The following is a 26,822-nucleotide window of genomic DNA, read 5'->3' on the forward strand; positions in this document are numbered from 1 at the left end:
CTGTCTGAATGCAGAGAGGAGAAGGAAAGCCAGTAAGTACAGGGACGCCCGAGTATGGATTGACTGAGACCCTCTGAGAGCTGCTCCCGGGGTCCTGAAATGTGGACCGACCCTGAAACCACTGTTGACATTTTTGCAGCTTCTGTCCTTTTACTTTTTAATCCTATTATTTTTTAATTTTGTAATCTCTAATGTGTTACCACCCGTTTTTAACGTTGTGGTGTGTGTGTGTGTGTGTGTGTGTGTGTGTGTGTGTGTGTGTGTGTATGTTGGCATTTTCTTCCTGCCTCTGCTTCTCCAGTACTGGGATTAAAGGCATATGCCACTGCAGTTGGCTCTTTTTAGTACTTTTTTTTTTTTTTAAAGATTTATTTATTACATATACAGCATGTATGACTGCAGGCCAGAAGAGGGCACCAGATCTCATTACAGATGGTTGTGAGCCACCATGTGGTTGCTGGGAATTGAACTCAGGATCTCTGGAAGAACAGTCAGTGCTCTTAACCTCTGAGCCATCTCTCCAGCCCCCTCTTTTTAGTACTTTTAAAATTACATTTAATTAATTACTTGTGTGTGTGGTGTGTGTGTGTGTGTGTGTGTGTGTGTGTGTGTGTGTGTGCCACTGTGCAAGTGGCAGTCAGGACAACATGGGGTGATTATTCTCAACCCCAACCTTGTGGATCAGGAGGTCCAACTCAGGTTTGACATCAGGCATCTTTAGCTGCTGGGCCGTCTTGTTGGCCCCCTAGACACCCATTTTAAAGGGTATTCTACAGTTCTGGGCTGGGGAGATGGCTCACTGGTTAAAGTCCTTGCCATGCAAGTGTGAGGACTCAGATCCTCAGAACTCATGTGAATATCAGTGAGTACCCCATCCGTCCTGTGATTCTAGCCTGGTTAGGTGGAGATGGGGATACCTGGAGCAAGCTAGCTAGCAAAGCTCGCCTGCCTCAGTGAATAACATGTAAGAATGCTCAAAGAGGATGCTCTACATCAGCCTAGGGCCTCCACAAGCATGCACACCCCAGGGCACCTATGCATAGCACTCACACTCACGCACGCCACACATGAGAAGAGACAGAAGTTAAATGTATTATACAGTTGAGTACTTTTTAACATATTTACAGAAATTAGATTTTTTTTCTTGCCGATTGTGCAGCCATCACCATGGTCTAGCTTTGGAACATTTCTGTTATCTTCTAAAGAGATACAGAACCTGGTGTTTGAGATGTACTTCTCATTCCTGCCTCGGGCAACCACTGCTTTTGTTTCTGTAGATTTTTTTTTTCTGGATATCTGATATAAATAGTCATACAAAGACAAAACAAAAAATAGTCATACAACTAGGTGGTGTTCTGTGTCTGGTTTCTTTTGCAAAGCATCTTATTTTATTTTATTTTTTTAGGCTCACCCTGTGGTAGCATGTGTTAGTTCTTTGTTTTGCGTCCCAGGTACCCTGCCAGTGTCTGACGCTGGCATTGTTCACAGGGAGGGAGCTCACACAGAGACCAGGTGTCCTTCCAGAATAAGTCCAGGAATAGGCCTCTAGTGGGCCGTCAGCGCACACTCACTGCTATAGAGCTTTGAGGAGATGGACCTGCAGCTAGCTTGCTTTCTAGCCAGGAGCCGGAAAGAGAAATTAACCTTCCAGATAGGCTGAAGATGTCCACTTTCCCCTCTTCAGTTTGTTTCCTCTTTTTTTTTTTTTCAACTAAGATAGCTGAAATGGTAAATTTGGTGAACATCCTTCCAAAGGTTTGTGCCGAAAGCCATGTGTCTACATATATGTATATATGCCAAATACATCATCTCATAAGGGCAGAGCTCGATTATATTAGCTGAACAATCACCCCCTTTATGACTGTGCTATAATTTGCCCTGTCTCTTATTGAAAGAACGCATGTGTTTCTGCCATACTGATTACCTGTGATGATCAATATTGGCTGTTACCTTGGATTGAGAGACATCTGGAGATGAGTAAGGCACACCTATGGGTATGTTGGCGAGGGCTTTTCCATACAGTGGTTCTCAACCTTCCTAATGTGACCCCTATATACAATTCCTCATGTTGTGGTGACCCCCCACCACCACCAAAAAATTATTTTCATTGCTGCTTCATAACTGTAATTTTGCTGTTATGAGTCGTAATGTAAATATCTGATATGCACATGGTCTTAGGCGACCCCTGTGAGAGGGTCGTTAAGACCCCAAAGGGGTCACGACCCACAGGTTGTGAACCACTGCCATAGGAGATTAGTTAGTTAGTGAGGTCTCTGATCTAAGCCGTGGTGTAATACATTGAAAACGGGAGATGGTGGAACCATGTAAGTTGGAGCGTTGTTGGAGGCAGTCACCTGGGGTGTGTCATTGAAGGGCTATGTCTTGGCCTCGACCCCTTTTCTCTTTTCTTTTTTTTTTTTTTTTTTGTTTTTTTTGTTTTGTTTTGTTTTGTTTTTCGAGACAGGGTTTCTCTGTGTAGCTTTGCGCCTTTCCTGGAACTCACTTGGTAGCCCAGGCCGGCCTCGAACTCACAGAGATCCACCTGGCTCTGCCTCCCGAGTGCTGGGATTAAAGGCGTGCACCACCACTGCCCGGCGACCCCTTTTCTTAATCCTGCTTTCTGTCTTGTCTTGAGGTGAGCTGTTGTGCTCTACTCCATGTCCTCTGCCATTATGTTCTGTCTCATCACAGGCACAGGAACACCAGAGACAAGTGACCATGAGCCCAAGTCAATCTTTCCTTTTCTTAAATTGTTTCTTTGGGGTGTCTGTCAGAGTGGCTGACAAAGGGGCCACTGAGGCCAGCAGATCTTAGGCTGTTCAGCCATAGAGCTACTTTACACTCTTGGAAATATTGAGGCCCTCAGTTTTTGCTTATGTTGATTATATATTTTTTAAAAATTATTTATGTATTTTTTTTTATGTATGAGTGCTGACTATATGTATACCTGTATGCCAGAAGAGGACATCAGATCCCATTAGAGGTGGTCGTGAGCCACTGTGTGAGTGCCGGGAATTGAACTCAGGACCTTTGGAAGAGCAGCTAGTGCTCTTAACTGCTGAGCCATCTCTCCAGCCTCTTGATTATCTCTTTTAATAGTTATGATATCAGAGAGCCAAGTATACTGGCATAGCACTTGTATACTGTGTACTGAAAGCCATGCATAGTGTAACCCAGCACTTAGGAAGGTGAGGCACACCTCGGCTGGATACAGAGACCCTATCTTAAAAAACAACCAACCAACTCTGTATTAGAAATTTCAATTGAAATTTTAAAATACTCATTACAATGAACAATAATAAACCTTTTTTTGACACAGGGTTTCATGTCGTCCAGGCTGGCTTACTATGGAGCTGAGGATCACTTTGGACTTTTGATCCTCTGTGTCCATTTCCTGAGTGCTTAGGTGATAGGCCACTATGCCTTGTTGTGAGCCTATTCTGTTGACAATTTGAAGTGAAAATTGAGGTGGAGATGGTAGAGTGTTTACCTGGAATGTGTGAAACCCTGGGCTCAATCCCCAACACCATAAACTTGATGTGGTGGTACATGCTGTCATCCCAGCATTCGGGAGGCAGAGGCAGGAAATTCAGGAGTTCAAGGCCAGCTGAGCACATATGAGACCCTCTCTGTTTCCTTTTTTTTAAAGATGTATTTATTTATGCATATGAGTGCTCTATGTGCACTTTGTATCCCTGTATGACAAAAGAGGGCATCAGATCCCATTATAGGCGGTTGTGAGCCACCATGTGGGAATTGAACTCAGGACCTCTGGAAGAGCAGCCAGTGTTCTCAACCGCTAAGTCATTTCTCCAGCCCCCCCCCCCCCCCCGACCCTCTCTCAACAATAAAAACCAGAACAAAACAAAACAAAAAACCTTAATAATCGTATTTTCAAAAAACTGGAGGACTGGTACTTTAAAAATAATATGCATGATATCTGGATTTCTGTAGTTTATTCTCTTATCTACCTTTGCATCCAGTGTTTTGCAGTATATTGCCTTGGTTGAGGTGTGTGGGTAAAGTCCAGCCTCACACAGATAGGGAGCTGGAAAGGGTAAGTATGTCTTTGTACCTTTCCTTTACTACTATGGCCAAAAAATGATACCTTCTTAAAAAGTAGTAATATAAAACTGGGAGCAGGGAACAGAAAAACAAGTCCTGCTGAGTGAATCTGTGCCTCCCGCCCGAGAGACACCTGCACCCATTCTTTGGACTGTAGTATGGGACAGTTATGCTCATGGTAATGGACACAAGTTTTCTAAAATTTCAGCTTTCGTTCAAAAGCTCAGGTTCTATCTTTGGCAACAAACACTAAAGATGCTTGCCTTAACATGACAGGCTCGCTCACTCCCTTAGCTTCCCAGAAAACATCTGCCAAGTCCCCAAGTTTGAGCCCACAGTGTGTGCATTGTTCTCCCAAGGGCAAGCCGTGGGTGGTGAGAGCCTGGGGTGAACTGGGTGGGCTCCCAACACGACAGCCCGATAGACCCAGGGCAGCCTGAGAGCGGCTTGTTCTACAGAAGGCTTTCTGGCACACACCCTGTTCTCTCGCAGATTGTCAAGGAGTCCTCAGAGGTCAAGTGATGATAAAATTAATGACATTGCCATTTCATCACATGCTCCTGCGAGACTCCTGGGCTGTTTCCCTGAGTGCGTGTGTGAGCAGCAGTGACAGGCTGTGGTCTGGAGCCTGGCCTGCAATGCTGGGAGACTCCAGCACTTAAAGAGCCATCACTGTGAATGCTGATACGCTGAGAGAGTTAGTCATGTCCCAGCCACACTGTGACAGCCACCTCCTAAGAGGGTCCAGAGCCTCCAGGGCGTGGCCCACACTCTTCAGAACCCGACGGAGGTAGGGTATAGCTGAGGTTTTGGTCCTGTGACTGCCTCTTAACCACTCTACCCCTAAACCTTCAACTCTCCAGCTTTTAGAAATAAGCAAACTCGGGCCGGGCAGTCTACAGAGTGAGTTCCAGGGAAGGTGCAAAGCTACACAGAGAAACCCTGTCTCGAAAAACCAAAAAAAAAAAAAAAAAAAAAGAAAAGAAAAGAAAGAATTAAGCAAACTCGGAAAGAGCAGAGTCCTGGACACACGGTGGGTCCCTGGGCTAACTGGTCCTCTTACTGCTTGCTTGGTTTCGCGTGCATTCCCACTTTGGTCTTTGGCCTGGATGATTTAGGGAAATCTTGGACATCAGTTTCTACCACCCTGGCTTGCCTGGGGTTCTCCTAGCATGTGTGATGACTGACCTTGATTGTTGAATTCACTGGCTCTTGAATCAACTCAAGTTGATTCAATCAAGTAAGCTGCTGGGCACGCCTGCGCGGGGATTTTCATGATCGGGTTTTTTGAAGTGGGAAGATTCGCCTGATGGCCACACAGATCAAAGGACACGGAAGAGGGAAGCTTTGCACTCTGTCTGCTTGCTTTCATTCCTGCTGGCAAGTTCATCCTTCCTGTTGCTGTGGCATCCCTTCACTGACATTAGAACCAAATCTCCGGGATTCCAACACAGCCTGAAGACCAGCAGCTCCCCAGGAGTCCTCCAGGCCTTCGGCACTAGATTCTCGCCTCTCCAGTGTGAGACAGCCATTTTGGGACTATCCAGACCGTATCATGTAAGCCAATCTAATAGATCTCATATATATATTAGTTCAGTATATATATTATATCAGGAGTTCAAGGCCAGCTGAGCACATGTGAGACCCTCTGTCAACAATTAAAAAAAATTAAAAACTTAACAACTGTATTTTCTAAAAATTGGAGGACTGGTACTTTAAAAATAATATGCACGATTTCTGAATTTCTGTAGCTTGACTCTTTTATCTACCTCTGCATCCGGTGTTTTGCAATATATTTATTGCCTTGGTTGAGGTGTGTGGATAAAGTCCAGCCTCACACAGATAGGGAGCTGTATATTTATAATATAATATTATATATATATATAATAAAATAATTCATATAAGCCGGGCAGTGGTGGCGCATGCCTTTAATCCCAGCACTTGGGAGGCAGAGCCAGGTGGATCTCTGTGAGTTCGAGGCCAGCCTGGTCTACAGAGTGAGATCCAGGACAGGCTCCAAAGCTACACAGAGAAACCCTGTCTCAAAACAACAACAACAACAAAAATCATATATATTACACACACACACACACACACACACACATACACACATACACACACACACACACACACACACACACACACACACACTCTCTATCAGTTCTCTTCCATTAGAGAGCTCTAATACAGCATGGAAGCCAGGGTCCATCCTTCCACCTGCTCTCTCCGGTTCCAGGCAGACTCTGGTATGGATGCTTGGGACCATTCGAGAATGGATGGCAACAGAAGCCTCCCTTCCTTTGGGGTAGGACACAGTTGCAATGTCTCAGCGTATAGCTGGGACTCCGCCTCTTGAGAATGGTGTCCATCCAACTCTTCGTCTGCCTAAACATGGCAGAGAGCGCTTTGTGCCCTTGCAGCTTCTGAAGGCAATGACCCAGCAGATGCTCCTAGGAAGCGCTCCTGTGCCACCGGCCAGCCACGGCCCTTCCCAACACTGCATGTTACCAGGCTTGCTGGCTGGCTGTGTGTTTGTATTTCCTTCAACCAGGGGGTGCAGTATTGACTTTTGTGCCTAGACTTTGCCACTTTATTTATTTATTTATTTTTTTGGTTTTTTGAGACAGGGTTTCTCTGTGTAGCTTTGCGCCTTTCCTGGAACTCACTTGGTAGCCCAGGCTGGCCTCGAACTCACAGAGATCCGCCTGGCTCTGCCTCCCGAGTGCTGGGATTAAAGGCGTGCGCCACCACCGCCCGGCCACTTTATTTTATTTACTTTTTTTGTTTTTTTCCAGACAGGGTTTCTTTCTGTAGCCTGGGCTAAGCCGCCCTAGAACTTGCTCTGTAGACCAGGTTAGCCTCAAACTACAGATCTCCTGCCTCTGCCCCCTCCCTGCTGGGATTAAAGGTGTGTGCCACCAAACTCGGCTGGACTTCGTCACTTTAAAGATTCCTGGAAGCTCTCAACTGCTGATAATTCCAGTTCCAGGGGACCGGATGCCTTCTAGCCTCCATGGACACCACACACACACTGGTGCACATATAAACATACAAATAAAACACTACACACATAAAATCTTTAAAAAAATAAAGATGTTTTGAGGCAGTGGTGGCGCACGCCTTTGATCCCAGCACTCTTGGTTTGACAGGAGCATCCGAACTTTATTCAAACTTCTAAGTGGAACAAGGCTCGCAGCAATTCAGGTTTTTTGTCTTCTTTTTCTTTTTTTTTTTTTTTCCTTTTTTTTATGTGTATGAGTGTTTTGCCTGCATGCATGTTTGTGCACCATGTGTGTGCCTCGAACTCAGAGATCCACCTACGTGCTGGGATTAAAGGTGTTTTTAAAAGGTTTTAGCTGTGGAGCTGGGAAGCTCAGTGGTTAAGAGCACTTGCTACACGTAGAGGACGTGAGTTCAGTTCCCAGCCCCCACACGGCAGCTTACAACCATTTGGAAATCCAGTTCCCGGGGATCTGGAACTGACTTCCACAGGCACTAGGCACACGCGTGGTGAACAACCGTACATGTAGGCAAGACACTCAGACACATAAAAACAACTTGAATTGCTTCAAGCTACGTTCCACTTAGAAGTTTGAAAGAAGTGCAGATGCTCCTCTCAAATCCAGACTGCAGGCTGAAGATACCATGAGTCAAAAATGCTGGGGGAATGGCCGGGCAGTCAAAAAGCACGTACAGCTCTTGTAGAGGACCCGGGTGGGGCTGCTCACAACTGCCTGTAACTCCTGGTTCAGCGGATCTGACGTCCTTTTGTTCTGTTCTGAAAGTGAAAAACGATGACTGTGAGATACACATTTGTACCGTTGTAAAGTCGATCATGTCCTACATTCAGTCAGCTGGGAACTGTCCTTAGCTGGGTCTTGGTAGCATTGAGCATGTGGGAACAAAAGCCTGCTTGGGTACACTTGGGTGTTCCGCGTGGATGTCCTTCAACACACCATGCTACCTACCGGATAGCTGGGCGGTCAGGTGGAAGTCAGGGTCCAGCCTGCATAAAAGACAGCGGCCAGCGTTTTTCCAACAAGGCTGCAGACAGGGAGACCTGTCTCACTGCTGAGAAGTCCCCCACAAAAGGTTTCCACCTCGTGTGGGCTGGAGGAGAGCCAGGAGAGAAAAAACCTGAGGTCCCCTAAGCTTGATGGCTCTGCATAGGCCCAGCACAGATTTGGGGAGACCTGGGCTCAGACAGAACCCGGGACAGCCTTCCCTGCGTAGACACGGGAGCCTCAGCCTCAGGGCCACTTCCTTGGCTGATTGTGTTTTCTTGCCAGCCATCCCTGGGATACGGTGATCAAGGCTGCCATGCGGAAGTACCCAAACCCGATGAACCCGTGCGTGGTGGGCGTGGACGTGCTGGAGCGCAGCGTGGACGGCTGTGGGCGCCTGCACAGTCTGCGCCTGCTCAGCACCGAGTGGGGGCTGCCGGTCCTCGTGCGTGCGGTGAGCCTCCCTGCGTGGCCGCCCGCAGTTACTGCCAGGGATGCCAGGAATGGTTGGGCAAGGTCCCTGCAGTTGTGCACCCCCTTCTCCTCGATTGGATTGTCCGTGGGTCCCATTCTGCTTTCTGACACTAGTCACTCTGGGTTAAGTGATCTGGGTGGCCCTTCTTCAGTGACATCTGCGAAGGCCCAGAATCTCACATTTTGTAATGCTGCAGTTAGACCTTTTACATAGGGACTTCAGGTAGACACAGCCCAACCCATCCTCGCTCTTCAGAGCCCAGGATGGGGTCGGGTGGAGAACTGTGAGATTGTAACAGACAGGACAGCTCTCCCCTGCGTGGTTGCACACTGACCTCCCGCTACTCAGAACCCAGATCCTTACATGGCCCTAGAGTCTCCAGCTGTCTTGTTGTGGCTTCTTGGCCACTCCTGGATCCTACGTCAGGACATAAAGTGTCCTGCGGGCCGGTTCTTCTCAAGACCTCTCGGGGTTCCCTGGTTAAATTTTTGTCAAAACATTCATTACTGTCGTGTGTTCAACTCTTAAATCCGTTTTCTAATATCTACCAGGGGTTTGACCCCTCCCCCACCGCTGACTCCACAGATAGAGAGCATTTGTTGTAAAGAAAAGAGTAACTCGGCTTCAGCATGTCATTATACTAGTTTTGTTTTGTCCCTTAGATTTTGGGAGCCAACAGGACCTTGACATACATCAAAGAGCGCTCTGTCGTGGATCCGGCTGCAAGGAAAATGGAGCTGTGTTCCACCAATGTAAGCAGAGGTCTAAGAGGAGAAAGGCGCTTAATGCTTCTAGGCGACGGTGCTAATGCCTCCCTTCAACTATTTCCGGCTTGCCTTTGCTCTAAGTGTGCTTATTTTTAGTAGGAGTGTTGGATTTATTTGTGGTATTTTGTCTTTGTTTTGTTTTGAAACAGGGGTTTCATTGTACTCCAGGTCAGCCTGGAACTCTCTGGATATCCCAGGCTGGTCTTAAATGTGCTTCAATCCTCAAAAAACTGGAAAAAAAAAAAAATGTGCTTCAATCCTCCTGCCTTGACTCTGGAGTGCTGAGGCTACACCACACCTACTTTTTCCTAGTCTTTCTGTTCAAGTATAATCAACATACAGACTAGGCCGAGGGTGGTGGTGTATGTGCCAGGCGGATCTCTGTGAGTTCGAGGCCAGCCTGATCTACATAGTGAGTTCCGGGACAGACAGCTACATAGTGAGACCCTGCCTCAAAATAAGTAAATAAACAAACAAAATAAATAAAATAAAAAGAAAGAGAAAAAGGCAAAAGCCAGCTAGATAAGAGACCTGAGTCTGGGTATACTATTGCATTGGATGGCTGTAGATAACAATGTGTGTATTTTTTTAATATAATAATAATATAAGAAGAAGGAGAAGACAGGTCTCGCTATGTAGCTCTAGCTGGCCTAGAGTATGCTATGAAGACCAGGCTGGCCATGAACTCATAGATATCCTTCAGATGTGTGTCGCCACGCCCAGCTAACAATATATATGTTTTAAAAGAACTGGAAGGAAATATTTACAAAAATATGTAAATATTTGAGGAAACAGATATGTTTACCCTGACCCTGACTTTTTAATTTTACTTTTTTCTTTTTTTTTTATTAAGAATTTTTTTTTTTTTTTTTTTTTTTTTTTTTTTGGTTTTTCGAGACAGGGTTTCTCTGTGTAGCTTTGCGCCTTTTCCTGGAACTCACTTGGTAGCCCAGGCTGGCCTCGAACTCACAGAGATCCACCTGGCTCTGCCTCCCGAGTGCTGGGATTAAAGGCGTGCGCCACCACTGCCCGGCTGAAATTTTTTTTAAAGATTTATTTATTATGTATACAGAAGAGGGTGCCAGATCTCATTACAGATGGTTGTGAGCCACCATGTGGGTGCTGGGAATTGAACTCAGGACCTCTGGAAGTGCAGTCGGTGCTCTTAACCTCTGAGCCATCTCTCCAGCCCAAGAAAAATTTTTAAATTTAAATTTTACTTTTAATTATGTATTTTGAGACAGGGTCTCACTATGTAAACCAGACTGGCCTGGAACTCCCAGAGATCACCTGCCTCTGCCTTCCTAGTCCTGGGATTAGCCCTTACTTACCCTGATTTGAATGTTACACAATGTGTATATATACACACACGTATATATATACACGTGTGTGTGTGTGTGTGTGTGTGTGTGTGTGTATATATATATATATATATATATATATATATATATACACACACTGAAGTATTACGGTGCCCATATATGTGTACAGTTTTCATATATTAATACAAATAGGAAAGAGACAAACATGCACAAAATTTTCCCACAGTGTGAGCAAACAGTCAGAAAAAGCAACAGATATGATCAAACCCAATAGCCTCCAGAATGTGCCCTGAGTCATGGAAGCGTGTGGGTGGGCCTGCGAACATCACGGCCAGCAGAGGGACGGTCCATGAGAGGCAAGAAGGCAGTTTGGTCCAACATGACTCCGTAGCCGGTGTTGGTTCGGACTCTGGGAATCTGACCCCAGGAAGTTTATTTTAGGCACCTTTAAGCACAGCACAATTTGGTGGAAAGTTTTCTGGTGACGATTATCAGTCCCGTGTGTACAACAAAGCTTAAGACGTGACGACATGGACACTCTTTGTAAAGTCCAAGTGACGTCGTCCATAAAGATGGGTTCTATAGATTAACTCAGAAAACAGGCTCAAGATGAGGAGGAGGATCTGGTGTGGTCTCAGCCACACGGATGGCACAGAAGTCACCAGGCTATTAACCATGTCCACTCCCAGCCTTCCAGGTGGAAAACAGGCCATATAGCCCTCTCTTTGAAGAGACAACCTTGTGTGTTTAACATGCCTGGTTCCCCTAGTGCTTATCTGTGAGCTCGAGGACCTCTGTGCCTCCTGCAGTAGAGATCCTGCTAGTGGTGTTTGTTTTGAAATCGGGTCTCACTGTGTTAACCTGGTTAGCCTCAAATTCCCAAGCTCAAGTGATTCTCTGGCCTCAGCCTCCCGAGTCGCAGTATGTCACTTGGAGTGGCAGCTACGTGCCATCGTACCCTGATAGGTGGCCATTATTTGTTTTGCTTGTCCCATGCTTGAGGTCAGACTCAGGGGCTCGTGTGTAGTAGGTAAGCTCTCTACCACGGAACTACATCTCCAACTCCTTAGGGGTCATTTTTGAAGCTGCTTTCCAGCCGGAGAGATTGGTTCAGGGCATAAAGGTCGTTGGTGCCAAGACTTAGGACCTGAGTTCAGTCCCCGGAACACACATGGTAGAGGGAGAGAGCCCTCTCTCAGCCTCTCCTTTTGTCTTCACTGTGTGCCGAGGCATGCTTACCCCACACACCTACATGCACTAAGTGAATAGATGTACTAAAATGCCGCAGCCACGTTCCCCCTTTTATTTCTCTTAATTAAAATTGTATATAGAGAGCTGGGCGGTGGTGGCGCACGCCTTTAGTCCCAGCACTCGGGAAGCAGAGGCAGGTGGATCTCTGAGTTTGAGGCCAGCCTGGGCTACAGAGTGAGTTCCAGGACAGCCAGGACTATACAGAAAAGCTCTTTCCTCCCCACCCCCCAAGCATATACAGGGGCTGGAGAGATTGCTCGGCAGTGATGAGCACTTGTGTCTCTTGCAGTGGCCCTGGGATCAGTTCCCAGCACCCACATGGTGGCTTACAACCGTCTGTAACTCCAGTTCCAGGGGATCCAACACCCTCCTCTGACCTCTAAAGGTAGTAGGCACCGTATGTGGTACATATACATTCATGCAGGCAAAACATTCATACATGTAAAATAAAATAAATAAAAATTAAAAAAAAATTTTTTTTCTTTTCTTTTGTTTTGTTTTTCGAGACAAGGTTTCTCTGTGTAACAGTCCTAGCTGTCCTGGAACTCACTTTGTAGACCAGGCTGGCCTTGAACTGAGAGATCTGCCTGCCTCTGCCTCCCAAGTGCTGGGATCAAAGGCGTGTGCCACTACCACCCGGCCAGCCTAAGTGACTTCTGTGTTGTCTTAGGGCCAGGCCAATCCCGACTCCCATGGGCATTATGTTTACCTTGGTCATTCTCTCCAGACCCTTGAGCATTGTTTCTAAGTCAACAAGAATCCATCTTATGGACGAAGCCATGTGTACTTTGTAAAGAGCTTCAGTGTAAACATGTCTTGAGCTTTGTTGTACCCACAGGACTGAGTTAATTGTTATCTGAAAACTTTTCCCCCCAAAACTGTGCAGTGCTTAAGTATGGCAGAAATAAGCGAGCTGACTTCAGACTCTCAAAAGTCTTTGCCCAGCACTGGTTACCTAAATAAGACTGAACCGATTTCCATTCTTAGCTCCTCATGGACCATTTCCCTGCAGTCCAGAAAGCCTGCGGGGGACCCTCCTCATTCATTGACCAGTGTGGCAGCCTCATGTGGCCATTTAATTAGGATTAAATAAAATGTAAATGTGCCGTGCCTCAGTCTGCATCCTGGGTGTTCATTAGCCCCATGTGTTTGTAGCTGACAGACAGATGCAACGTTGTAGTAACAATAGAGAATTCTGTTCACTCTGTTGTTCTAGAGGCATTTTAGGTGTATTTTTTGTTTGTTTTTTTTAAACTGCATGTGTGGTGTGAGTGTGTGTGAGTGTGTGTGAGTGTGTGTGAGTGTGCCACTGCATGCATGTGGAAGTCAGAGTACAGCTTTATGGAGTCACATCTGTCCTTCCTTCTTTCCATGGGTGCCAGGAACCAAACTTAGGTTGCTAGGCCTGTGTGGCAAGCGCCTTTATCTGTGGAGCTATCTCACTGGTCTAGGTAGGTTTTAGTAGCAAATATGAACAGTAAGTCAGCTTGCTGACCGGAAGTAGCTGGAGACAAGGCTGCTGAAGCTTCTTTGTGGATCCCGACATCTAGCACATCCAGTCCAGAGCCAGGACCCCCAATCCAGTTTGGCACGAGGATTGGAAAGTTCGCTATTGTTGCTGTGGACACTAATTGGGAATTGTCTGTCTCACGGCTGCCGATGGGCTTGGCAGTGTATGAGTGCCTTGAACGCAGATCCCTCCTCAGGTGTGGGGAGGGAGAGATCAATGATCATCAGAAGAAGCTGCCCAGTGCTGTCCCTAGCACACAGTGTGGAGGGGGTGGTGGCACAGGATGTTTCCTTTCTCTGGCTTTCACCTTTTTTTTTTTTTTTTTTTTTTAAAGATTTATTTATTACATATACAGCATGTATGACTGCAGGCCAGAAGAGGGCACCAGATGTCATTACAGATGGTTGTGAGCCACCATGTGGTTGCTGGGAATTGAACTCAGGACCTTTGGAAGAGCAGTCAGTGCTCTTAACCTCTGAGCCATCTCTCCAGCCCCTTTTCTCTGGCTTTCATAAGTGCTAATTTGGGGCTAGAAATGTAGATGCTTTGGAAGGAAATATAAGAAACTCAGAAAGCTGGGCGGTGGTGGCACATGCCTTTAATCCTAGCACTTGGGAGGCAGAGGCAGGCAGATCTCTGTGAGTTTGAGGCCAGCCTGGTCTACAGAGCAAGATCCAGAACAGGCTCCAAAGCTAAACAGAGAAACCCTGTCTCGAAAAAACAAAAAAACAAAAAAACAAACAAACAAACAAACAAAAAACCCCAACATATATATATAATATATATATATATATATATATATATATATATATATTATATGTATATAATGGTTTTTCGAGACAGGGTTTTACTGTGTAGCCCTGGCTGTCCTGGAACTCACTCTGTAGACCAGGCTGGCCTCAAACTCACAGAGATCAGCCTGCCTCTGCCTCCCAAGTGCTGGAATTAAAGGTGTGTGCCACCACTGCCCCACTGGCCTTTTAAAAAATTTTTTATGTGTGTTTGTTCATTTTGTTTTTTAAAGATCACACTCACAAATCTGGTGTCAGTGAACGAGAGACTGGTGTACACACCTCATCCAGAGAACCCTGAAAAGTGAGTCATCTCTTCCTGGGATGGGCACATTGAACAGCAGGGGAGGATGGAGCCTCCTTCTCAGGTTGATCAGCCCCTCACTTCTGCTCTTCTGCAGGACTGTGCTCACCCAAGAAGCCATCATCACTGTGAAGGGGATTAGCCTTGGGAGCTATCTGGAAAGCCTAATGGCTAACACGATATCCTCCAATGCAAAGAAGGTGCATACCTCAGGATGGGGCCTGGTGCACTTGGTGGTAAAGTGCCAGCTGAAGTGGTGACATGTCTGGTCCTCCTGAGGACTGGGGTCTTTGTAGCTGAGCTCTTAAGGCCACACACAGCATACCCAACTGTGTTTCTCTAGTGGGAACGTAGCTTGAATAAACTATGTTCTATTTCAAACTAGAGATACAGAAAGGCTGGCTGGGATTTGAGGGCAAAGGCATCTGTCCTAGTTGGTTACTATTGCTGTGAAGTCCATTCCAGTCTCTCTGGTCTCCACATGGCAGCTTTGGCTCTGGGATTTTGGGATGTCTTAGGTCTTCCTCAGGTGTGGATTTGCTGTTAGCCTAAGAGGGGTATCGACTTTGGGAGAGCCCAAGCTGGTGCATTCTTTAACTCATTAGAGAAGTTTAGGCATTGAAGACATCCCATTGTGTTTCTGAGCTTGAATACCCTGCTTACGTGGACCATGACTCAAGAAAGTTATTGCCACATCGTTGCCACAGGAGTTCCCTCCTGTGTCACAGGTCAGTGACTTGCTGCATGCAGCAGGAATTGAAGTCCTTCTGTGTTGTTGCAGGGGTGGGCTGCCATTGAGTGGATAATCGAACATTCCGAGAGCGCCATAAGCTAACAGGTCTGCACCCGTGCCTGCTGACACAAGGGGACAACCGCAGCAACTTCTTAACCAGGTACAGAGCTCTAGCTTTTTATTACCAGTGCGCATGCGGTGCATGAGAGAATGCTTGCTTGTCAGTCCTGTGCTTCCTGCTGTCTGTCCATCCTCTTTCATTTCCTTGGTTTGTGCCAAGACGTCTTTCCAGGGTATATATACCTGAGCTGTTGTCAACTAGAGTCTGAGGAAGGGAGTGTAGTGCTTGCTGCCCTGAGGTCTCAGTACCTGGCTGCCTGAACGTCCCTCAGGATTGTCACTGCTGATGAAGAACCTTCATGAATAGGCCCACAGTGTTATGGCAGATTTAATCTTGAGTGTCTTTGTCTTGGGCAGAATTTGCACTTTCTGGAAATATTGTTATCATCTTTATTAGCTGGGGAATGGGACCCTGGACCTCACAACGGCTGGCTGGAGTGCGCGCTTTACCTCTGCCCTGCACTCCCAGTCTGTCCACGTTCCTCTGCCTGTTTAGTCACTTGGTGCGAGCCAGTGTTCAGCAACTGGGTTGTGTCACTCTAGTGGCAGAGGCATTTCTATTATCTTCACGAACTGCCCAGGTGTTCCTTGGCTTCCTCAGCCCCCAGGAGTTTGGCGCTTGATTGGTTGGCACTCATCATCACGGAAAGAGTCCCACTTCCCTTCTGGAGGGGCCCTCCTCACTTCCTGTCTGGAAACCCCTGTGAAGCTGCTGACAGCTACTGCTCGCTTCCCTCCCCTGCCCCCAGCGCTCGTGCTTGCTCACTCGTGTGTCCCGCGGCCATCAAGCTGAGGGGGTTTGAGGGATCCTTAAGACAGTCTTGCTGCTTTTTCCTAAGTCAGCAAGGCTTGCCGGAGAACTTTACCTTGAATCCAAGGCCAAGACCTGCCGTGGGGCCTCTGAGCCTCAGCCTGAGCTGAGCTTGTTGTGGGGGGTCTGTGGGTGGAGAGAGGGAGGCCTGATGTGAGTCTAGGCTCCTCAGGTTCTGTTCCTTCGTAACTAGAGCTAAACTGTCCCCACCTCCAGTCCGATATCTCACCAAAAAGAGTCAAAGAAGAAAGGAAAGAAGAAAGGAGGAATGGATGGACAAAGAAGAAGAAAGGCAAGTGTGGATGTGGTTCCTGCTAAGTCTGGAAGAGGCAGGACCTGCTGGAATCTTCCCAGTCCATGGTGACCTCCAGTACAGCATCAGGCCCAGGCACCAGCAGTTCGAGGCTCTGGTTCCTGGGAGTGGTGTGGAGCCCTCCTCTGCCAGGCTCTGCTGCAGGTACTGTGCCAGGATGGGACAGTACTGCCCCTGCGTTGGTTTTCAGCTTTCACCTGCTTCCTCTGGCAGGAGTGCCACCCCCAACTGCTGAGTCCAGTTACCTCATGCCCTGCCAGCTAAGCCAGGGCAGGTCCCCCAAACCTTCCCCGGGGCCTGGCTGCTGTCCTCTGTTCCTGGTGGCCCTACGTCCTTCTAGTGTTCCACTTGCCTCTGTGAAGAAGGTGAATAAGAAGTTGCTTTCTGACCCTCAGGGTCCCCATCATGTACTGTATCTTTAAAAACAAAAAGAGAGATGCAGAACTTTATGCAGAGGCTACTGTGGGTTCCAGCGGCAACTGGGATTTTCAAGCTCAAACTGGCCTTGAACTCCCTGTGTAACTGAAGATGACCTTGAACCCTTGCTCTTCCTGCTTCCAACTTCCCAAGTGCTGGGATTACAGACTTGGGCCACTATCCTTGGCTCTTTTTGGTTATTGTTGTCGTTGAGACAGATCTTGCTGTGTGGCCCTGGCTGTTCTGAAACTCATGGCAGTCCTCCTGCCTCAGCATCTCAAGTGCTGGAATCACAGGTGTGCAGCGCCATGCCTGGGCTGGTATTCTTGTCAAGTCCTTACTATCTTTCTCAGCTTCTCCCAACTAAAAAGAGAGGGTGGGGAGCTCCTGCTGCGTGACAGAGAGCCCTCCGGCTAATTCTCTCCCTCCCGCGGTCCTGGGGTCCTGCTGGCTGTGGGTGTGGCTTTGTGCTCCCGGCCTAGTTGAAACCCCTCCCGCAAGCCCACTTTACCTCCTGCCTCGGTTCTGTGTTCCTCACTTTCTCTTTGTGGTAGTCTTTTCCTTTTCCCCCCCCTTTTTTTTTTTTTTTAGGGGGGGGGTGCCATGTCTCTAGACAGGGCTTCTCTGTGTATTCCTGGCTGTCCTGGAACTCACTCTGTAGACCAGGCTGGCCTTGAACTCACAGAGATCTGCCTGCCTCTGCTGGAATTAAAGGTGTGCACCACTGCGGGGCCTCTCCTTGTAGTGTTCTGAGTAACCCAGGCTGGCCTTCCGCCCACTGTGTAGATGAGGCTGACCTTGAACTCCGTCTAAGTACTAGAATTACAGGTGAGCACCATCATGCCTGGCTTTCTACCATCTTTAAATCAAGGTTGTTTTAAAACACTAAAGGTGTTTGTAGAAACATGTATATATGTATATGCAATTGATGTTTGTAGTTTAAAAGAGAGGCATTAAATCTATTGACGAGTATAGACCTCTGCTCTCCCTCCATCAGTCAGCTCACCATTTTTACAGACCCTTCTAGAATCCTTCTATGCCTATGAAAGTTTATGTCTATCTTTTTCTTTCATTAAACTTGGGTTCATACTGTAACTATCTTTGTGACTGTCTCCGTTCTACTTTTAAACAACAGTGTCCTTTTTTATGCGCATTTCTATCTCACCTGTCTGTGTGTGTCTGAGGGTGTCTCATCCCCTGGAACTGGAGTTACAGAGAGTTATGAGCCGCCATGTTGTTACTGGGAACAACATGGCGGCTCATAACCCTGGTCCTCTGGAAGAGCAGCCAGTGCTCTTAACTGCTGAGCCATCTCTCCAGCCCTAAACGACAGTGTCTTGAAAAGTCCCTGCAGAAAGCCCGGGTCACGCACGTGGTTCCTGAGGCCACTGAAGGCTTCTTGCCACAGTCCCCGCATCTGTCACTGTAGTAAGGTGGCGGGACCCAGTGTGACACTGAGGCTTCTTTTTGTGTGAACGGCTCCTCGACACTTCCCCACTTTGAGATGGTTATAGACTATTGATTGACAGCTTGATTGGAGTAGGAAACACCTAGGGCATTAAGGAGGAACGCTCTTGGGTGTATCTGTGAGGGCATTTTCAGAGAGGTTTGGCTGAAGAAAGGACACCTCCCCTCTCTGTGGGAGCACGGTTTGTCCCATGGGCAAGGGCCCCAGACTTAACAGAAGGGGAACAGGAGAATGTCAGCAGAGTACTGGTGTTCCTGTCCTGCTTCCTGATTGGTGCAGCCATGATGGGCTGCATCCCTGTGAACTATATCGAACCCTTCTTTCCTGAAGTCGCTTTCTGACAGGGATTTGGTGACATCAGTAAGAGAAGTATATAATACTCGTTTTGAGTGGATACCGACTTAAGGGAGTGTAGTCATCACTTTTAATGTAAGTTCTGTGTAAAGTTGTTCGGTTTTGTAGCTTCTGCTTTTGTTGGTAGTGGATTCCACAACGCTTCCTTTTGGGACTTCATCAGCATAAAAGTAAATGTTTTATGATCTAGTGTTGTTATACATAGACCTTAATTTTCAAGTTGAGAAAACAGGCGAAAGTCAGCTCTAAAAATAGAGTTTCATGTCAGCGTCACACATCCCACTCCACAGCCCGTCAGTACCCCGGGTTCTTGGAAGAGACATCTCAAAGTACAGCCTGGTATCTGGATGCTCCACAGAAGAGTTCCATAGATTCCCAAAGTAACAAAACCCGCAGGGAAAACACCAACTAGAAGCCGAATGGGGGCACAAAACAGATACAGTATGTGCGGGAAGCCACAGTGCTGGCATAATCTTGGCAGAGTTGAGAGGCCTTGGAGTTCAGTCACTGACCCTTGAATGCAGACTCGGAGAACATGTGGGATGCAGCCGTGAGAGTGTGAGACCATGCAGGGGATGGAGGCTGTCCTCCAGGTCTGCAGTCAGCTCACACTAGGAAAGGGTGCCGGTGGGCTCCTTTCTTGGTAGGAAGATTGTTTTGTTAGTTTTAGGAAGTTGATTATACTTCCCCAGAGTCCATCCTTTCTCCCGTGCAGGATGTTGAGGGTAAAGGCTCCCTGTACCACACTCTCACCCGCCAACAGCATTTGTGGTGCCTTTTGACCAATGTAGCTGGGATAGACTGTGCTTATGACCCTTGGTTTCTCAAAAAGCACGCTGTCCCCAGAGAGCTGGATGTGTGGTTTAAACACGAGAGTCCGTAGTGTCCCTGTGGGCTTGTTAACTCTGGGCTTCAGGTGGTCCCCACAGAACCCCTCGTTCTACACTGGCTTGCTGGTGGTTCTGGTGCATCAACTGGACACATGGCTGAGAAACAGTGGCCCTGGCAGTGTGTGACCTCCCGCCTGAGTTGTGGGATCACTTGTTCCAGCCTGCTTGTGTCCTCCTAATGTTCCAGCCATTCCACATGCATGGGTTACCAGAGCATCATCTTCCTATGAGTGCAGCCTTAGTGTGAATGTAGGACATGGATTGTAAACTCCATGTGTCTAACAAGTAATTCAAAATACCTGTTTCATTTTCGGTTGGAATATGATTAGAAATTTCTTCTTTGTTGTTTAAACAATTAACTTGTAGAGGAGAAACAGAAAGATAAGGACAGTTATAAAGAGTTGTTGGCTATTGGGCCAGTGAGATGGTTCTGAGCAGAGACTGGCTGCCAAGCCTGGGGACCAGGCACTCATATTGTGGAAGGAATAACAGACCACTACAGGTTTTCTCTTCCAGTGGCACATGCACAGACACACATACACATGGAAGTAAGCGCAGTTTTAAAAATTTGTTATTTTCCCATGTAGGTGGGGTGTATGTGTGTGTGTGTATGTTGATGTCTGTGTATACATAAACTTACATTTGTGTGCACATGTGGAGGCCAGAGGCCTACATCAGGTGTCTTCCTTCTCTCTCTCCACCTTATTTATTTTGGATTTTTGAGACAGACTCACTATGTAGTCTCGGCTGGCTTGGAACACCCCATGTAGACCAGGCTGGCCTCCAACTCATAGAGATCCACCTGAGTGCTGGGATGGAAAGCCTGTGCTACCACACCCAGCTACCACCTTCTCTTTTGAGATAGAGTTTCTCACTGAAACTCGGAGCTCACAGATTTGACAAGACTGGCTAGCTTGCAAGGTTGGGGTCCTCCTGTCCCAGTGTCCTCTGCACTAGAATTACAGGCACAAGCCACTATGCATGGCTTTTTTCCATGGGTGCTGGGGACTGGAACTCAGGTCCTTACGCTTGGTACAGGTTTGCACTTTGCCATCTAAACCATCTCCCCTGCCGCTAAATTGCTGTTAATTTAAAATAGATTTGTTTTTATTGGTGGATGTGTCACAAGAGCGCAGATGCCTGTTGAAGCGGATGGACTGAACCACATCCCCTGGAGCTGGAGTTGCAGGCGGCTGTAAGCCACCCGGTGTGGGTGTTGGGAACTGAACTCTGGTCCTCTGGAAGGACAGCCAGTGCCCTTGCCTGCTGAGTCACTTCTTCCACCGCCCCGGAGAGAAGTCTTGATGGAACTTGATGTTACAACACCAGGGAGGAAGTGTAGGAACTTGTCTCCTAGCCCACTCACTAAGCCTAGCAGCCTGTTCATGAAACCCAGGAAGCCATGCTCGGCTTAGTCATAGCCACTTGTCAGGCCAATCCCAGATGCCTCTAGCACCACTCAGTCATGAAGACTTGATATTCCAAATCGTTTGGTACAAACCATTTCAAACAGCCCTAGCTTGGCAGTGCCTACAGGAGCCAGGGCATTCAGTTGCTGAGAGCTTGCCCTACACTCGAAGCCCACCTGGGGACTGTAACATTTGTAAGGCTAAAGGTCCTGAGGCTAGTACAGTGACTGTAATATTGGAGGGTGACACTAAGGTTGTGCATCCCGCTTACTGCTCCCATTGAAAGGAAAGCTGCTACCGGGCTCGGTGCCTGCCCATGGTTCCTATCCAGGTTGGGCAAAAAGACTCTCAGCTAGACTAGTGACAATACCTCATGAGCTACCTTGCTAATATCAGTTGCGTGTGGCTTTGCTTTATACATGCATTTGTCCCACACCATCTTCAGGGGTGGCAGGACCTCCAGATTCTCAAGCCCTTCACATGAAATGGGAGTGTTTCTATGTATTCTGGAAATTTCCCCGTGTGCTAAATCATGTCTCATTACAGAGCCTCCAGCTCTCTCTTTTCCAGGAATCAGGCAGGCAACATGCGGAGTTGATAAACGATCCATGCCAGGACCTTACCATTCTTCCAGGGCTGTTCTCCCCCCCACAGCTGTGAACAAGCCCACCCATTCCATCTCCAGGCCCAAGACAGCCTTGACTCGTCGTAACTTATCTAGTGCTTTCCCACCGTTGATTCCCGGGCTTGGAGGCTACCTCATGTTGTGTGGAGCTCCCCCAATCCTTGATCTAGAAACCTCTAAGATAAGGCATTCTCTGTCTAGAAACCCATAAGGGAGAGCATCCACATCCCCTTTCTAGATTCAGAACCTGTATGGGAGGGCATTCCATTTGTTATTTCAGAGTTGAAGGCTGTCGCCCTGTAAGACTCATGCTTCCAGTGGCAAGAATATCTGCTGATATTCTTGGGACTGGAGGAGATTGACAACTCTTCCCCTTCAGGACCCTTGATGGCTACCTTTCCCAGTGAAACTCGTCTTTGGGCCCAATGGCTTGCTCCTCTCCTTTAGGGCCTCACTATGGCTGCCTGTGTCCATGACACTGTAACTTGTCCTCATGAAATTCTTCTAAGACAATTCATCTCAGAGTTTTTTCAGTGAACCTGCAACATTTTTATTTTTAAGACTTTTAAAGTGATGTAATACTTAATTTAGCATGCAATACAAATAGTTATTATAGTGTGTTAAGGAATGACAGTTTCCAGGTTCTATCACTGGGTGTTTGGCAAGTAAGGAGTTAAGCATCGTGGGTAACTTGGTACTGTCACTCTTCATGTTTGCCACACATCACTAGAATGGTATTCAAGGGAAGATGGGTGTTCCCTCTTACAAGTTGGGTTTCCTGTACCCTGTAAAAGGGATGCTCTGTGCAGCCAGGCTTCCTTGTAGAGAATCACTAGGATTAATTCTAAAAGCTTCTCTACCCACCTGGCTTAGGAATCAGTAGTAAAATCTTATCCATAGGACTGGAGAGATGACCCAGCTCTTTTTTTTTCTTTTTAAGATTTATTTATTTATTATTTATACAGCATGTATGCCTGCAGGCCAGAAGAGGGCACCAGATCTCATTACAGATGGCTGTGAGCCACCATGTGGTTGCTGGGAATTGAACTCAGGACCTCTGAAAGAGCAGTCAGTGCTCTTAACCTCTGAGCCATCTCTCCAGCCCAACCCAGCTCTTAAGAGCATAAGATCACAGTTTCTAGCACCTAGGTGATGGCTACTAACCATCTGTAACTCCAGTTCCAAGGATCTGATGCCCTCTTCTGGCTCTTAGGCACCAGGCACACATGCGGTACAAAGACATACGTGTAGGCAAACATCCATTCACACAAAATAAAAATAAATACAAATCTTGAAAACACACACACACACACACACACACACACAGCGTCTACTTACCTATTTGTGCCAGTGGGTTTTGGCCTCTGAAGGTGTTTGCCTTTGTATTTGTACTCAACCACATTCTGGTGGCCCAAGTGCTCTGATATGGGAGCTTGCTATATCCTGTCTCTCCCATTTCCTCTCCGACCTATGGGCTCCTTTAGGGCTGAGCCTATGGAAACGCTTTTTCTTTGGTGTGCTCTCACTGAGCCACACCCCCAGGCTCAAAACAATTCTGTATGTTCTATTAGAACCTTGGTGTCCCCCCCAACCCCTGATTTGAAACTGGACTGTGCTGGGAACTTGAGGTAGTTAGGGAAGAGGTACCCTGCAAGAGCCAGGTGTCTGGTCTTTACAGGGATCTGAGAAAACTTAGGTGGGCATGTGCCTGCTGAACATGCAAGAAACATGGGCACAAATACCCACTCCAAAGGGCTGAGAACATCAGAGCAGTGCATGGGCCCCTGGGCATGGCTCTGAGTACTGGTCCACGATGCTGCTGGTGCCGAGAGGCTGAGCTTGAGAATGCAAGGTTGCAGTGATGGAGTTCACTTATTCCAGGAGGATATTTTCAGTTTTTGTCAACTTTTAAGCCATTAGTAAGAGCCATCAGCTGTGAAACTATCAAGTAGTAATTAGCACTTAGTAGAACCCATTTGGGTCTCCAGCCTGTCTTTTCAAGTTCTGTGCTGGCTGCTGGTTATAGCACACTTTACCAGGGCAGGGGCTGGCAAGCCAAGCTTGCTGCGAGAAATAGTTCTGCTATTTTCAGAGGGTGTGAAAAAAAAAATCTCTCAACTCCAGGCTATCTGACAGAGACGCCGAGGCCCACGAAACCTGGAACACTTCCCATCTGGCCCTTTGCTGTCCTGTTTTGTAAGGATCCCACTGTGTTCATTCATTGTAAATTTACCAAATTTGCTTCACCAGACAGCTTTCCCCTCCTCATCGGTACGTAGTTCTGCTTCCATCTGCCAACACAAAATCCCACTAAGGCTTTTTCCTCTGATGCTTCTGTGCAGCCATTCAGACAGGGAAACCTTCCCTTGGAAGGCCTCAGATCCATTTTTGTTTCATATTCTTACCGTCCCAGTCTACGCTGGATCGTCACTTCCATGATGGTCCCAGGAGGCTGTGCCCCATGACCTCTCCTAAGCTCTGCTGTCTGCATCCTTACAGGCCACTGCACTCAGTCCCATAACAGCATGTATTGAGGGGGCCTGTGACTCAGTCTGCCATATGGTAAGGTCACCGAGGAGCCCAGCGGGTCCCTAGGGCACTCAGCTGTGTGAGGAGCCACATTGGAAGCAGAGTTGCCCCCAGTCTAGCCTTCAAGTAATGATGTCCACTGGCATCTCTGATGCCACTCTGCATGGACACGTGGTCCCACGCTGCTGCTGAACTCCTGACCCACAAACTTTTGCTATAATAAAGGCCCATAATTTCGAGATGGTTTTTAGGTAATTTGTTACACAGCCACAGACGGCCCCCATGTCACCTTCCAACTGGCCTCCCTTTCCCACTGCTCCATTCACTGTAAGTTTTCCCAGATAATCCTGTCTTGACCTTCCCTGACTAGACAGCCTTTAGGGAAGTTTAATTCCATTTATTTTATTTTTTTTGGTTTTTTTGAGACAGGGTTTCTCTGTGTAGTTTTGGTGCCTGTCCTGGATCTCGCTCTGTAGACCAGGCTGACCTCGAACTCACAGAGATCCTCCTGCCTCTGCCTCCCGAGTGCTGGGATTAAAGGTGTGTGCCACCGCCGCTCGGCCCATTTGTTTTTATTTTAGAGAGGTTCCTTACTCTTTTCTGAGGGCAGTAAAAGTCAAGGCTGAGGTCCAGGCACCAACAGTGATGTGGCCGGCAGACAGCACTTGCTCTCCCTCTGAGCTGCCTTCACCCGGCACAGAGCTGGCTTTGTTCTATGCCACTCAGGGCACCATAAGTTAACATCATCAGTTCCTTGAGAATTACATTGTGTGGATCAATTTTGTGTTAAATTGTCACCTGTGTATGTGAGCAGTCTATGATGAATCTTTCAGAGTCACGATCAGATGAAGTATTTTGCATACAAAGAGCTGGGCCTTGGTGGTGCCTCCCTGTGATCTGAACACTTGGGGAAGTAGAGGCAGGAGAATCAGAAATTCAAGGCCAGCCTGGGCTGCATGAGGTCCTGCCTCAACAAACAGCTTTCGTTATGGTCTCTCTAGGTTTACTTTTCATCCTGTTGTAGCCTGCCTCAGGAGCACCCCTTCCCACCCCATCTCCATGCCCTGGGGACTCTGCCTCTTGGTGTGGACCCTGGTCGGCTAGCTCTTTCCCAATGCCCCCCTCAGCCTTTCCTCCTACCCCATCTCCTTTCCTTTGTGTTCCCTGCAGACTTGCCACTCCACTTGCCTAGGATACGGTGGGGTGCAGCAATCAAAGAACAGAATACTCCCGCACCACAACAAAGGCAAGACCAGATATCCACACCAAGAAGCACCTCGCACAGCACATCTCCACATGCCTAGGGTCCTAGTGTAAACCACAAACACTAATAGTCAAGACAATATGCTTCCTCTAGCAAGACAGGGAAGAGAAAAATCTCAGGTGCTGAAGATAAAGGTAGAAGAAATGAATAGCTCAGTCAAAGGAAACCACTGGGCTGGAGAGATGGCTGGGCGGTTAAGAGCACTGGCTGCTCTTCCAGAGGTTGAGTTCAATTCCCAGCAACCACATGGTGGCTCACAACCATCCATAATGAGATCTGGTGCTCTCTTCTGGTCTGCAGGCATACATACAGGCAGAATACTGTGTACATAATAAACAAAAAAACAAACAAACCTTAAATTAAAAAAAAAAAAATCTGGCCGGGCGGTGGTGGCGCACACCTTTAATCCCAGCACTCGGGAGGCAGAGCCAGGTGGATCTCTGTGAGTTCAAGGCCAGCCTGGGCTACCAAGTGAGCTCCAGGAAAGGCGCAAAGCTACACAGAGAAACCCTGTCTCGAAAAAAACCAAAAAAAAAAAAAAAAAAAAAAAAAAAAAAATTCTGGCAAAAAACAAGGAAATCTGGAACACTATGAAAAGGCTAAACCTGTGAATAATAGGGATAGAGGAAGAAGAAAAAACTCCAGGTCAAAGGCACAGAAAATATTCGTAACAAAATTATAGAAGAAAATTTCTCCATTTGGCCAGGTGTGGCACATGCCTTTAGGTGGCAGCGGCAGGTGGATCTTTGTGAGTTCCAGACCAGCCTGGTCTACATAGTGAGTCCCAGGACAGCCAGGGCTATGCTATGTAGAGAGACCCTATCTCAAAAAACCAAAGGGTGGGTGGGTGGGGGAAAGAATGCCCCAATCTAAAAGAGGTGCCTATCAAGGTACAAGCATACTCAACACCAAATAGGACCAGAAAAGAAATTCTCCATGACACATAATAATCAAAGCACTAAATGTACAGAACAAGAAATAATATTAAAAGGTATAAGGGGAAAAGACCAAGTAACATATAAAGGCAGGTCCCTTAAAATAATACCTGATTTTTTCTCTTTCCTGTTTTCCTCTCCTTTCCTTTCCCTCCCTCCCTCCCTCCCTCCCTCCCCCCCTCTCTCTCTCCCTCTCTTCCAATACAGGGTTTCTCTGTGTAGTTTTGGAGCCTGTCCTGGAACTCACTCTGTAGACCAGGCTGACCTCGAACTCACAGAGATCTGCCTGCCTCTATCTGCTGAGTGCTGGGGTTAAAGGTGCCACCACTGCCCAGTGAACCTGATTTTTCCATGAAGAAACTGAAAGCCAGAAGGGCCTAGATGCATGTTCCACAAACTGAGAAGAGACCACAGATGCCAGCCCAGCCTACTATACCCAGCAAAACTGTCAACCACAACTGGTAA

At 47.3% G+C, this 26,822-nt stretch overlaps 1 protein-coding gene across 1 annotated transcript; it reads left to right on the forward strand.

Annotated features, from left to right (window-relative positions):
- The first annotated feature begins 8,366 nt into the window (after positions 1-8,366).
- Prelid3a (PRELI domain containing 3A) lies at positions 8,367-17,443 on the forward strand. Its single transcript, XM_059246429.1, has 6 exons — positions 8,367-8,523; positions 9,207-9,296; positions 14,419-14,489; positions 14,587-14,689; positions 15,271-15,382; positions 16,370-17,443. The coding sequence occupies exons 1-5, from the start codon at positions 8,386-8,388 to the stop codon at positions 15,322-15,324; spliced, it is 456 nt and encodes a 151-aa protein (XP_059102412.1). The 5' UTR covers positions 8,367-8,385; the 3' UTR covers positions 15,325-15,382; positions 16,370-17,443.
- The last annotated feature ends 9,379 nt before the right edge of the window (positions 17,444-26,822 follow it).

Source organism: Peromyscus eremicus, chromosome 19 (assembly GCF_949786415.1).
Source record: "Peromyscus eremicus chromosome 19, PerEre_H2_v1, whole genome shotgun sequence".
In the NCBI taxonomy this organism is placed as follows: Eukaryota; Metazoa; Chordata; class Mammalia; order Rodentia; family Cricetidae; genus Peromyscus; species Peromyscus eremicus.

Excerpts from the sequence above, each read along its gene's own strand:
- Prelid3a (XM_059246429.1), top strand. The coding sequence starts at position 8,386 with ATGCGGAAGTACCCAAACCCGATGAACCCGTGCGTGGTGGGCGTGGAC. Across the intron at positions 8,524-9,206 it reads TGCCGGTCCTCGTGCGTGCG|ATTTTGGGAGCCAACAGGAC; the intron begins GTGAGCCTCCCT and ends TTTGTCCCTTAG. Across the intron at positions 9,297-14,418 it reads TGGAGCTGTGTTCCACCAAT|ATCACACTCACAAATCTGGT; the intron begins GTAAGCAGAGGT and ends TGTTTTTTAAAG.